The sequence below is a fragment of the Oncorhynchus kisutch genome, linkage group LG22 (genome assembly GCF_002021735.2).
Source record: "Oncorhynchus kisutch isolate 150728-3 linkage group LG22, Okis_V2, whole genome shotgun sequence".
NCBI classification, from domain to species: domain Eukaryota; kingdom Metazoa; phylum Chordata; class Actinopteri; order Salmoniformes; family Salmonidae; genus Oncorhynchus; species Oncorhynchus kisutch.
Genome location: NC_034195.2, coordinates 49,808,049 through 49,818,540, shown reverse-complemented (window position 1 = coordinate 49,818,540; position 10,492 = coordinate 49,808,049). Strand labels below are relative to the sequence as shown.

Below are 10,492 nucleotides of genomic sequence, written 5' to 3'. Positions count from 1 at the left end.
ATAATAAACTTAGCCAAAAAAGAAACGTCCTCACTGTCAACTGCATTTATTTTCAGCATACTTAACATGTGTAAATAAGATTCAACAAATAAGATATAAACTGAACAAGTCTCACAGACATGTGACTAACAGAAATGGAATAATGTGTCCCTGAACAAAGGGGGGGGGGCAGAATCAAGAGTAACAGCCAGTATCTGGTGTGGCCACCAGCTGTATTAAGTACTGCAGTGCATCTCCTCATGGACTGCACCAGATTTGCCGGTTCTTGCTGTGAGATGTTACCCCACTCTTCCATCTGCAAGTTCCCAGACATTTTTGGGGGGAATGGCCCTAGCCCTCCGATCCAACAGGTCCCAGACATGCTCTATGGGATTGAGATACGGGCTCTTCGCTGGCCATGGCAGAACACTGACATTCCTGTCTTGCAGGAAATCACGCACAGAACGAGCAGTATGGCTGGTGGCATTGTCATGGTGGAGGGTCATGTCAGGATGAGCCTGCAGGAAGGGTACCACATGAGGGAGGAGGATGTCTTCCCTGTAACACACAGCGTTGAGATTGCCTGTAATGACACGCTCTGTCCGATGATGCTGTGACACACCGCCCCAGACCATGACAGACCCTCCACCTCAATCCCGCTCCAGAGTACAGGCCTCGGTGTAACGCTCATTCCTTTGACGATAAACGCAAATCCGACCATCACTCCTGGTGAGACAAAACCGTGACTCGTCAGTGAAGAGCACTTTTTGCCAGTCCTGTCTGGTCCAGCAACAGTGGGTTTGTGCCTATAGGCAACGTTGTTGCCTGTGATGTCTGGTGAGGACCTGCCTTACAACAGGCCTACAAGCCGTCAGTCCAGCCTCTCTCAGCCTATTGTGGACAGTCTGAGCACTGATGGGAGGGATTGTGCGTTCCTGGTGTAACTCGGGCAGTTGTTGTTGCCATCCTGTACCTGTCCCTCAGGTGTGATGTTCAGATGTACCGATCCTGTGCAGGTGTTACACGTGGTCTGCCACTGCGAAAATGATCAGCTGTCCACCCTGTCTCCCTGTAGCGCTGTCTTAGGCGTCTCACAGTATGGACATTGCAATTTATTGCCCTGGCCACATCTGCAGTCCTCATGCCTCCTTGCAGCATGCCTAAGGCACGTTCACGCAGATGAGCAGGGACCCTGGGCATCGTTCTTTTGGTGTTTTTCAGAGTCAGTAGAAAGGCCTCTTTAGTGTCCTACGTTTTCATAACTGTGACCTTACCTGCCTACCATCAGCAAGCTGTTAGTCTAAACAACCGTTTACATGTTCATTAATTGTTTATGGTTCATTGAACAAGCATGGGGAAAAAGTGTTGAAACCCTTTACAACGAAGATCTGTGAAGTTATTTGGATTTTTACGAATTATCTTTGAAAGACAGGGCCCTGAAAAAGGGATGTTTATTTTTTAGCTGAGTTTATTTGTTTATTTTTTAAATAAATTTGCAAACATTTCTAAATATATATTTCTACATATTTCTACATATTTTCGCTTTATTTATTAAACCTTTAATTGACTAGGCGAATCAGTTAAGAACAAATTCTAATATACAATGACGACCTACTCCGGCCTGACCCGGATGACGCTGGGCCAATTGTGCGCCGACCTATGGGACTCCCAATCACGGCATTATGGGTAATGTGTGATGACTTTTTAGAATGTAATACATTACAGCCTTATTCTAAAATGTGAAAAAAGGGAAGGGGTCTGAATACTTTCCGAATGCACTGTATATACAGTACCAGTCCAAAGTTTGGACACCAACTCATTCCAGTTTTTTTTATTTATTTTTTACTATTTTCTACATTGTAGAATAATTGTGAAGACATCAAAACTATCAAATAACACATGGAATCATGTAGTAACCAAAAAAGTGTTTAAACAAATCAAAATATATTTTAGATTATTCAAAGTAGCCACCCTTTGCCTTGATGATAGCTTTGCACACGCTTGGCATTCTTCTCAACCAGTTTCATGAGGTAGTCACCTGGAATGCATTTCAATTAACAGGTGTTCCTTTATTAAAAGTTCATTTGTGGAATTTCTTTCCTTATTAATGCTTTTGAGCCAATCAGTTGTGTTGTAAAAGTTAGGGGTGGTATACAGAAGATGGCCCTATTTGGTAAAATAAGAAGTCCATATTATGGCAAGAACAGCTCAAATAAGCAAAGAGAAACAACAGTCCGTCATTACCTTAAGACATGAAGGTCAGTGAATACAGAACATTTAAATAACTTGTCTTCAATGTCTTCAAGTTCAGTCGCAAAAACCATCAAGCGCGATGATGAAACTGTCTCTCATGAGGAATACCACAGGAAAGGAAGACCCAGAGTTACCTCTGCTGCATTGGGAACTTATCCAATTAGAGGTACCAGCCTCAGAAATTGCAGCCCAAATAAATGCTTCAGAGTTCAAGTAACAGACACATCTCAACATCAACTGTTCAGAGGAGACTGTGTGAATCAGGCCTTCATGGTCGATTTGCTGCAAAGAAACCACTACTAAAGGACACCAATAAGAAGAGACTTGCTTGGGCCAAGAAAGACGAGCAATGGACATTAGACCGGTGGAGTCCAAATTTGGTTCCAACCGCCGTGTCTTTGTGAGACACAGAGTAGATGAACGGATCATGTGTCGTTCCCACCGTGAAGCGCGGAGTGTGATTTATTTAGAATTCAAGGCAGACTTAACCAGCATGGCTACCACAGCATTGTGCAGCGATACGCCATCCCATCTGGTTTGCACTTAGTGCGACTATTATTTGGTTTTTCAACAGGACAATGACCCAACACACTTCCAGGCTTTGTATGGGCGATTTGACCAAGGAGAGTGATGGAGTGCTGCATCAGATGACCTGGCCTCCACAATCACACAATTGAAAGGGTTTGGGATGAGTTGGACCGCAGAGTGAAGAAAAAGCAGCCAACAAGTGCTCAGCATACGTGGGAACTTCTTCAAGACTATTGGAAAAGCATTCTTTATGAAGCGGGTTGAGAGAAATGCGAAGACTGTGCATAGCTGTCATCAAGGCAAAGAGCATCTACTTTAAAGAAATCAAAATATATTTTTTGATTTTTCAACACTTTTTTTTGGTTACTACATGATTCCATGTGTAATTTCATAGTTTGTTTTGATGTCTTCACTATTATTCTACAATGTCGAAAATAATAAATATAAAGAAACCCTTGAATGTGTAGGTGTGTCCAAATTTGACTACATATACACTACCGTTCAAAAGTGAGGTCACTTAGAAATTTTTATTTTTGATATAATTTAAAAGCACATTTGTCCATTAGAATAACATAAAATTGATCAGAAACAGTGTAGACATTGTTAATGTTGTAAATGACTATTGTAGTTGGAAACGGCAGATTTTTTATGGAATATCTACATAGGTGTACAGAGGCCCATTATCAGCAACCATCACTCTTGTGTTCCATTGACATGTTGTGTTAGATAGAAAACCCTTTTGCAATTGTTAGCACAGCTGAAAACTGTTGTTCTGATTAAAAAAGCAATTAAAACTGGCCTTCTTTAAACTAGTTCAGTATCTGGAGCATCAGCATTTGTGGGTTCGATTACAGGCTCAAAACGACCAGAAACAAAGACCTTTCTTCTGAAACTCATCAGTCTATTCTTGTTCTGAGAAATGAAGGCTATTCCATGCAAGAAATTGCCAAGAAACTGAAGATCCCATACAATGCTGTGTACTACTCCATTCACATAAAAGCACAAACTAGCTCTAACCAGAATAGAAAGAGGCCACGGTGCACAACTGAGCAAGAGAACAAGTACATTAGAGTGTCTAGTTTGAGAAACAGACGCCTCACAAGTCCTCAACTGGCAGCTTCATTAAAGAGTACCTGCAAAACACCAGTCTCAACGTCCCTGGAGCAAGACTGCGTTTTGTAAACTTTACCTTTTGCATACTTACCTCACAGAGTAGTGCATCCCTAACCGAATGATGCAAATAAAGAAAGTGACGAAATCACAAATCTACAGCCATCGTTATACTGTTGTCCTGCACATGTAATGTGCTTCCTTGTGTCTATCGTCAGAATAAACACCAATCAACTGGCCTCGCTGGCTGGACAGTCCTTTCTTTAAAAACACAAGGCAAGAGATTTACGAAGTAAGATCACAGATGTTACACTGGTGCTGAGACCAGTCTTATTGTCTTCGCTGGACAGCTGTTACACTATCACGAATCATTGGGCTAGAAGGAATCCTTAGGATGTCCCTACCCCATGGTCATGGCTAGAAGGGATCCAGCTGTTGTCAAATTCACATCAGATTTGATTTTTCATCCGGTGGAGACTCCTCAGAGGAGGACCATCCTAAGTGAATTTCATAAAAATGTAAATAGTTCAACATAAAAAACCTAAAAAACATTCATAAAACTATACTAAATATATTCATGTCAGCAAATAATTGATTACAACACACTGTTTTGCAATGGTCTACAGTAGCCGCAACAGCACTCTCTGGGGTAGCACCATGGTGTAGCCGGAGGACAGCTTGTTTCAGTTCTCTGGGTATATTGACTTCAATACAAAACCTAGGAGGCTCGTGGTTCTCACTAGAGGTCTTCATGGATCCACCTGTACCCGAAAACCCGAGACGCGATCCGGGACCCGAGTGAGTTCAGATCCAGAATTCTAAATGCGTGTAACAGGTCCTGGTCGGATCTGATAGAATTGACTTGGGTATGTGAAAATTTAACTGGCGCGTACAGACCAGAATGCAACTGCTGAAGTAGAGAGAGACATTTTATAATTTATGCTGCTGCTTTTCACAAGCGTGAAGCCTGTGGATCCAGCAAGTTGTTGGCCAATAGCCTGTGGATCCAGCAAGTTGTTGGCCAATAGCCTGTGGATCCAGCAAGTTGTTGGCCAATAGCCTGTGGATCCAGCAAGTTGTTGGCCAATAGCCTGTGGATCCAGCAAGTTGTTGGCCAATAGCCTGTGGATCCAGCAAGTTGTTGGCCAATAGCCTGTGGATCCAGCAAGTTGTTGGCCAATAGCCTGTGGATCCAGCAAGTTGTTGGCCAATAGCCTGTGGATCCAGCAAGTTGTTGGCCAATAGCCTGTGGATCCAGCAAGTTGTTGGCCAATAGCCTGTGGATCCAGCAAGTTGTTGGCCAATAGCCTGTGGATCCAGCAAGTTGTTGGCCAATAGCCTGTGGATCCAGCAAGTTGTTGGCCAATAGCTTGTGGTTGGCCAATAGCTTGTGGTTGGCCAATCATAAGTTATCAAAGCGGTATTAGGTTGCAGTCATAGAGCCTCTGTGTGTCAAAAGTTAGGATATCTAATCGATGGAAGATGGAATTAAATTGACTTAATTAAAAGTTGGAGAAGGATAGGCTACAACGACCAAGAGCCAACAGGTAGGCAGGATAGGCTATAAGGATAGGCTACAATGACCAAGAGCCAACAGGTAGACAGGCTGCTACTTAATATTCTGAATGGAGTTGTTATTTGTAACTGTAGTATGACAAAGCACATGCATTGCATTGCAGCCTCAGTTAGCCCTCACTCTGATCGGGTCTGGATCTGACCAGATCTATACGGAATGGGTCTAGCTGTCCTCGGTTCCGTTCAGAAGGGATCTAGTTGTCCTCGGGTCCATTCAGAAGGGATCTAGGTTGTCCTCGGGTCTGTTCAGAAGGGATCTAGGTTGTCCTCGGGTCCGTTCAGAAGGGATCTAGTTGTCCTCGGGTCCGTTCAGAAGGGATCTAGGTTGTCCTCGGGTCCGTTCAGAACGGGTCTCTATGTGAAAAAAAATAAGGTATATATCCACGAAGGGTCCAGTTGGGAAAGCCCCAGGTCCATGTAGGAACGGGTCCAAAACATGGTAAAGACCTATAGTTCTTCTTCTCACCCCCTTTAATAGACTTACACAGTAATTATGATGACTTCCAAAGGACGTCCTCCAACCTATCAGAACTCTTGCAGTATGAACTGACATGTTGTTCACCCAATCACAGGATCAGAGAATGAATCTAGTTCTGAAAGCATAAGCTACAGCTAGCTAGCACCGCAGTGCATAAAATGTAGTGAGTAGTTGACTCAAATTAATTTCTTCAAAAATAAAGGAGACGCAAGCGAGAGTGAGAGAGCTAGCTAGCTATATTTTGTTGTATTTTTCACTTTCACTTACTAAGCTAGTGAATGCAGCTAGCTAGTTTAGCCTACTCAAACAGAGAGGGATTATATGATAGCTAGCTGGCTAAGGCTATCCAACACAGGAACTCTTCCAAGTCAAGGTAAGCTTTTAGTTGAATTAATTTATTGCCACCGGGGCCCTCCGGTGTAAGTGCCAAACTGCTTGCTGTACACTGTACTGCATGATTGTAGCGGGTTTACTAACGCATTCGTTTTTAGTAGCTATGTTGACAATGACGCTAGCTAATTATGGTGACAACGATGTAGCCTGTGTGTAGCGGTTAGCAGTTATGGTATGAAGTTTTAGCTTGGAAAAGTTTTTTCGCCTGGTCACAGACAGCTGTTGTGTTGTGCACTGAAGTCCACAAGCGAAAGAAAAAGGTGAGAGGAGGAGAACTGTTCAAAGTAACAGGTAATCAGAGAGATTATTCAGAACTTGATACTAATCACTTAGGCCACCAAACTACAGTATCCTTCCCACAATTTGAGATCTCTGAGATTTTCTTTAAACCAATAGCCTAGTTTGCACCGTCAGAAAAAACAAGACAGGAATTCTGTCCCAGGCCCACAATTCTGTCCCGTTAGCCTACAGTTGATGGTATAAGAGATGAGACAAGTGTTAGTGCAGAAAAGGGTAATCAGACCAGTAAATATAAAATACATGTAAACCTGATTTATTTAATATTCTATTTAAAATCAGTATCCATGATAGCAAAAATGTTGAGTTTAATAACTAGGATTGAGTGCTCTAGTGCCTAATAAAAGGAATAGAGAGGTAAACTGTTGGGATTTGATTTATTCATTCCCACAGAACAAGTGCAAAGGCCCATGTGTTCATGAGTGAATCCCCTTCAACTCCCCCCACACACACAAATGCATTAATGTTTTTCAGGTGCAGTAAACAAACAGACATGTCTGTACTACTCAATGCAGTGTCTGAGATAAAGCTGTAATGGTGTGAATTATGCTCACGTTGTGTGTGTGTCCCCCCTTGATGACATAACTGCAATGGCGTGATGAAAAGAGGTCTTATGAATCAACAACATTCCATAGAACAAGTCCTGTGATAAAACCACACATTTATTTGACTGTTCTGCATAACGCATTAAAATAAGATATTCAATCAACCTAAATGGTAAATACTATAAAAGGAGGATGTCACCAGTAATGAGACTGACACGTCGGTAACAAAACTCTACAGCTCTTATGTGCAAGCCTCCAGGGCTGACGGCATTTGAATTGGTAAAATACGGCCAAATATGGTCTTCAACCATCTATAAGCACTTTACAACCTGGGTTGTTCCACAAAATAAGTGCCTTTTGCGTCTCTGACATTTTAAGTAGAAATTACGGCCAAATATTGCATTTTAAAAGCCTGTTATATTCATTTGGGCTCCCGAGTAGCGCAGCGGTCTAAGGCACTGCATCTCAGTGCTAGAGGCGTCACGACAGACCCTGGTTCGATTCCAAGCTGTATCACAACCAGAAGTGATTGGGAGTTCCATAGGGCGGCACACAATTGGCCCAGCATTGTCCCGGCTAGGGTTTGGCCAGGGTAGGCCGTCATTGTAAATAAGAATTTGTTCTTAAGTGCCTTGCTTAGTTAAATAAATAAAAAATTGAAGTGCCCTTTAATATATAGCACATGGATAATTTAATAAAACGCTAAAGTGCAAATATGCAGAATTTTGACATCCCTCCTTGGACCAACTATGAAGATTTTAACACACTTTAATCCCAGCATTTATCCAAGATTTCACCATCATTGTCAAGCTCTAGTTATTTTGTTACTTTGACAAATGAATTTCTGAAAATGTATTTATTTTAATGTGATTAGTGATTAATTTACGTCTGTCCCTCATTTTGTCAACCCTGTTATGTGAGCTGAACTCTCATTTTAATATGGTGAAACTATTCCTTAATTTTTTTATTTTTTTATTCTGCAAAATAAATATCTAATATTCAAACTATAGTGTATAAGCAGGTAAACTGGTTCTACTAATCTTGGCCATTTTCTGGGGGGTTTTAATTGGAAAAGTGAGTGGGTCAAACATAACATGTCAACCCTGTTACACATAGATGGACAGAAATGTTTTAACAGTAAAATAAAACAACAATCTGAAGTTTACTTTGAATTGCTCATCCCTGTGGCACACAACAAACTTCCATTCCTCCTGTCACAAGGGGATTTATGACTGTTTAAAGATGAAATCGCCAACCCTGTTACTTTATTTTGCACTTATACTATAGTATATTTTTTTAGATGGAAAATGTTTTCTTTTTTTTTTATGAAGTTGAACATGTGCTCTTCATGTTGAACATGTGCTCTTCATGTTGAACATGTGCTCTTCATGTTGAACATGTGCTCTTCATGTTGAACATGTTGAAGCTCTTCATGTTGAACATGTGCTCTTCATGTTGAACATGTGCTCTTCATGTTGAACATGTTGAAGCTCTTCATGTTGAACATGTGCTCTTCATGTTGAACATGTTGAAGCTCTTCATGTTGAACATGTGCTCTTCATGTTGAACATGTGCTCTTCATGTTGAACATGTTGAAGCTCTTCATGTTGAACATGTGCTCTTCATGTTGAACATGTGCTCTTCATGTTGAACATGTGCTCTTCATGTTGAACATGTTGAAGCTCTTCATGTTGAACATGTGCTCTTCATGTTGAACATGTGCTCTTCATGTTGAACATATTGAAGCTCTTCATGTTGAACATGTGCTCTTCATGTTGAACATGTGCCCTTCATGTTGAACATGTGCTCTTCATGTTGAACATGTTGAAGCTCTTCATGTTGAACATGTGCTCTTCATGTTGAACATGTGCTCTTCATGTTGAACATGTGCTCTTCATGTTGAACATGTGCTCTTCATGTTGAACATGTGCTCTTCATGTTGAACATGTGCTCTTCATGTTGAACATGTTGAAGCTCTTCATGTTGAACATGTGCTCTTCATGTTGAACATGTGCTCTTCATGTTGAACATGTGCTCTTCATGTTGAACATGTTGAACATGTGCTCTTCATGTTGAACATGTGCTCTTCATGTTGAACATGTGCTCTTCATGTTGAACATGTGCTCTTCATGTTGAACATGTGCTCTTCATGTTGAACATGTGCTCTTCATGTTGAACATGTGCTCTTCATGTTGAACATGTGCTCTTCATGTTGAACATGTTGAAGCTCTTCATGATAAAATGTTAAAATGAGGTGAAATCTACCGTTTTGTTTCACCACGTTAGACTGCTCAAAAAGGCACCTAAATGATGGAACGACCCACCTGTGTTCTATGAGTCATAATCCCACCCAAAAATCTGCTTCATATCAACAATTTAAAAAATCCTTCATTTGGGGATATAGGTATTATGCTTGCATCAGCAATGAATGCCTCCACTGTGCTCTTATTGGTTTTCAGTAGAGACATAATGAATTGTATTACAATACAATTCCAATATTCACATCATCATACAGTGACACGGCCACACCTTCGTAACGTCACTGCTTTAGGTACAGTTCATCGACTGCAGGTACAGAGAATGATGGTTAGAGCACCATAGCTTCCTTGAACGCATCTATCCACCTGGCAAAGACAAAATAACACAGTTAGTCAGCTATCACGTTTGTGTATCACAGTTGAGAGTATGGTATCAGCATGCTTCAGTTCTTAAAAGACCTACGCTTGTTAAACAAGGGGGGAGGGGGGGGGGCAATAGTACTGTTTGTACTATTGCAATAGTACGAGCAATAGTACTGTTTGTCTATTTTGAGATGTCGTAGCCAGTTACACTTCCTCAAAAGTAATCTGAATTTATCGAAGATAACTCAATAAATCTGTCATCAATTGACATTTTTGCGCAATTTTACATCTAACTAAAATGTTTGGTGCAGTATTTTTCAATTAAAAAAAATATGCAGGAAAACGACTCGTCTCTTATTCAATGACAAATACATTATTGAAGAATGCCCGAACAGCCAAAAGAAACACCTCACCGAAGTCCAAAAACGTCACAAAATGTCAAATTAATATATGCACAAACTCTAGCGGACTGTTTCGGCTGGGAAGTATGTCTTCAAGCGGGAACCAATATGTATCCTATAGAGAAGCTGCAATATTATGTTCAGGTAAACTCTCTCCCCGGTAACTATTCCCCAGGTCATTGCTGTAAATGAGAATGTGTTCTCAGTCAACTTTCCTGATACAATAAGGGGTAAATAAATAACTCTTAGAGGTAAAGTGAAGTACTACCACTTATAGCTCATCTCCCCAGCCCTTAAATCCATAACTCTGGA

General features: G+C 41.1%; 1 protein-coding gene across 1 annotated transcript in view; it reads right to left on the bottom strand.

Moving 5' to 3' along the window:
• Positions 1-6,976: 6,976 nt before the first annotated feature.
• Positions 6,977-10,492, bottom strand: part of LOC109866859 (FYVE, RhoGEF and PH domain-containing protein 6) — a 33,286-nt gene continuing 29,770 nt past the window's right edge. The window contains exon 20 of the mRNA XM_031802027.1: positions 6,977-9,782. Within this exon, the coding sequence (XP_031657887.1) occupies positions 9,746-9,782 (37 nt within the window). The 3' untranslated portion in view covers positions 6,977-9,745. The remainder of the gene's footprint in view (positions 9,783-10,492) is intronic.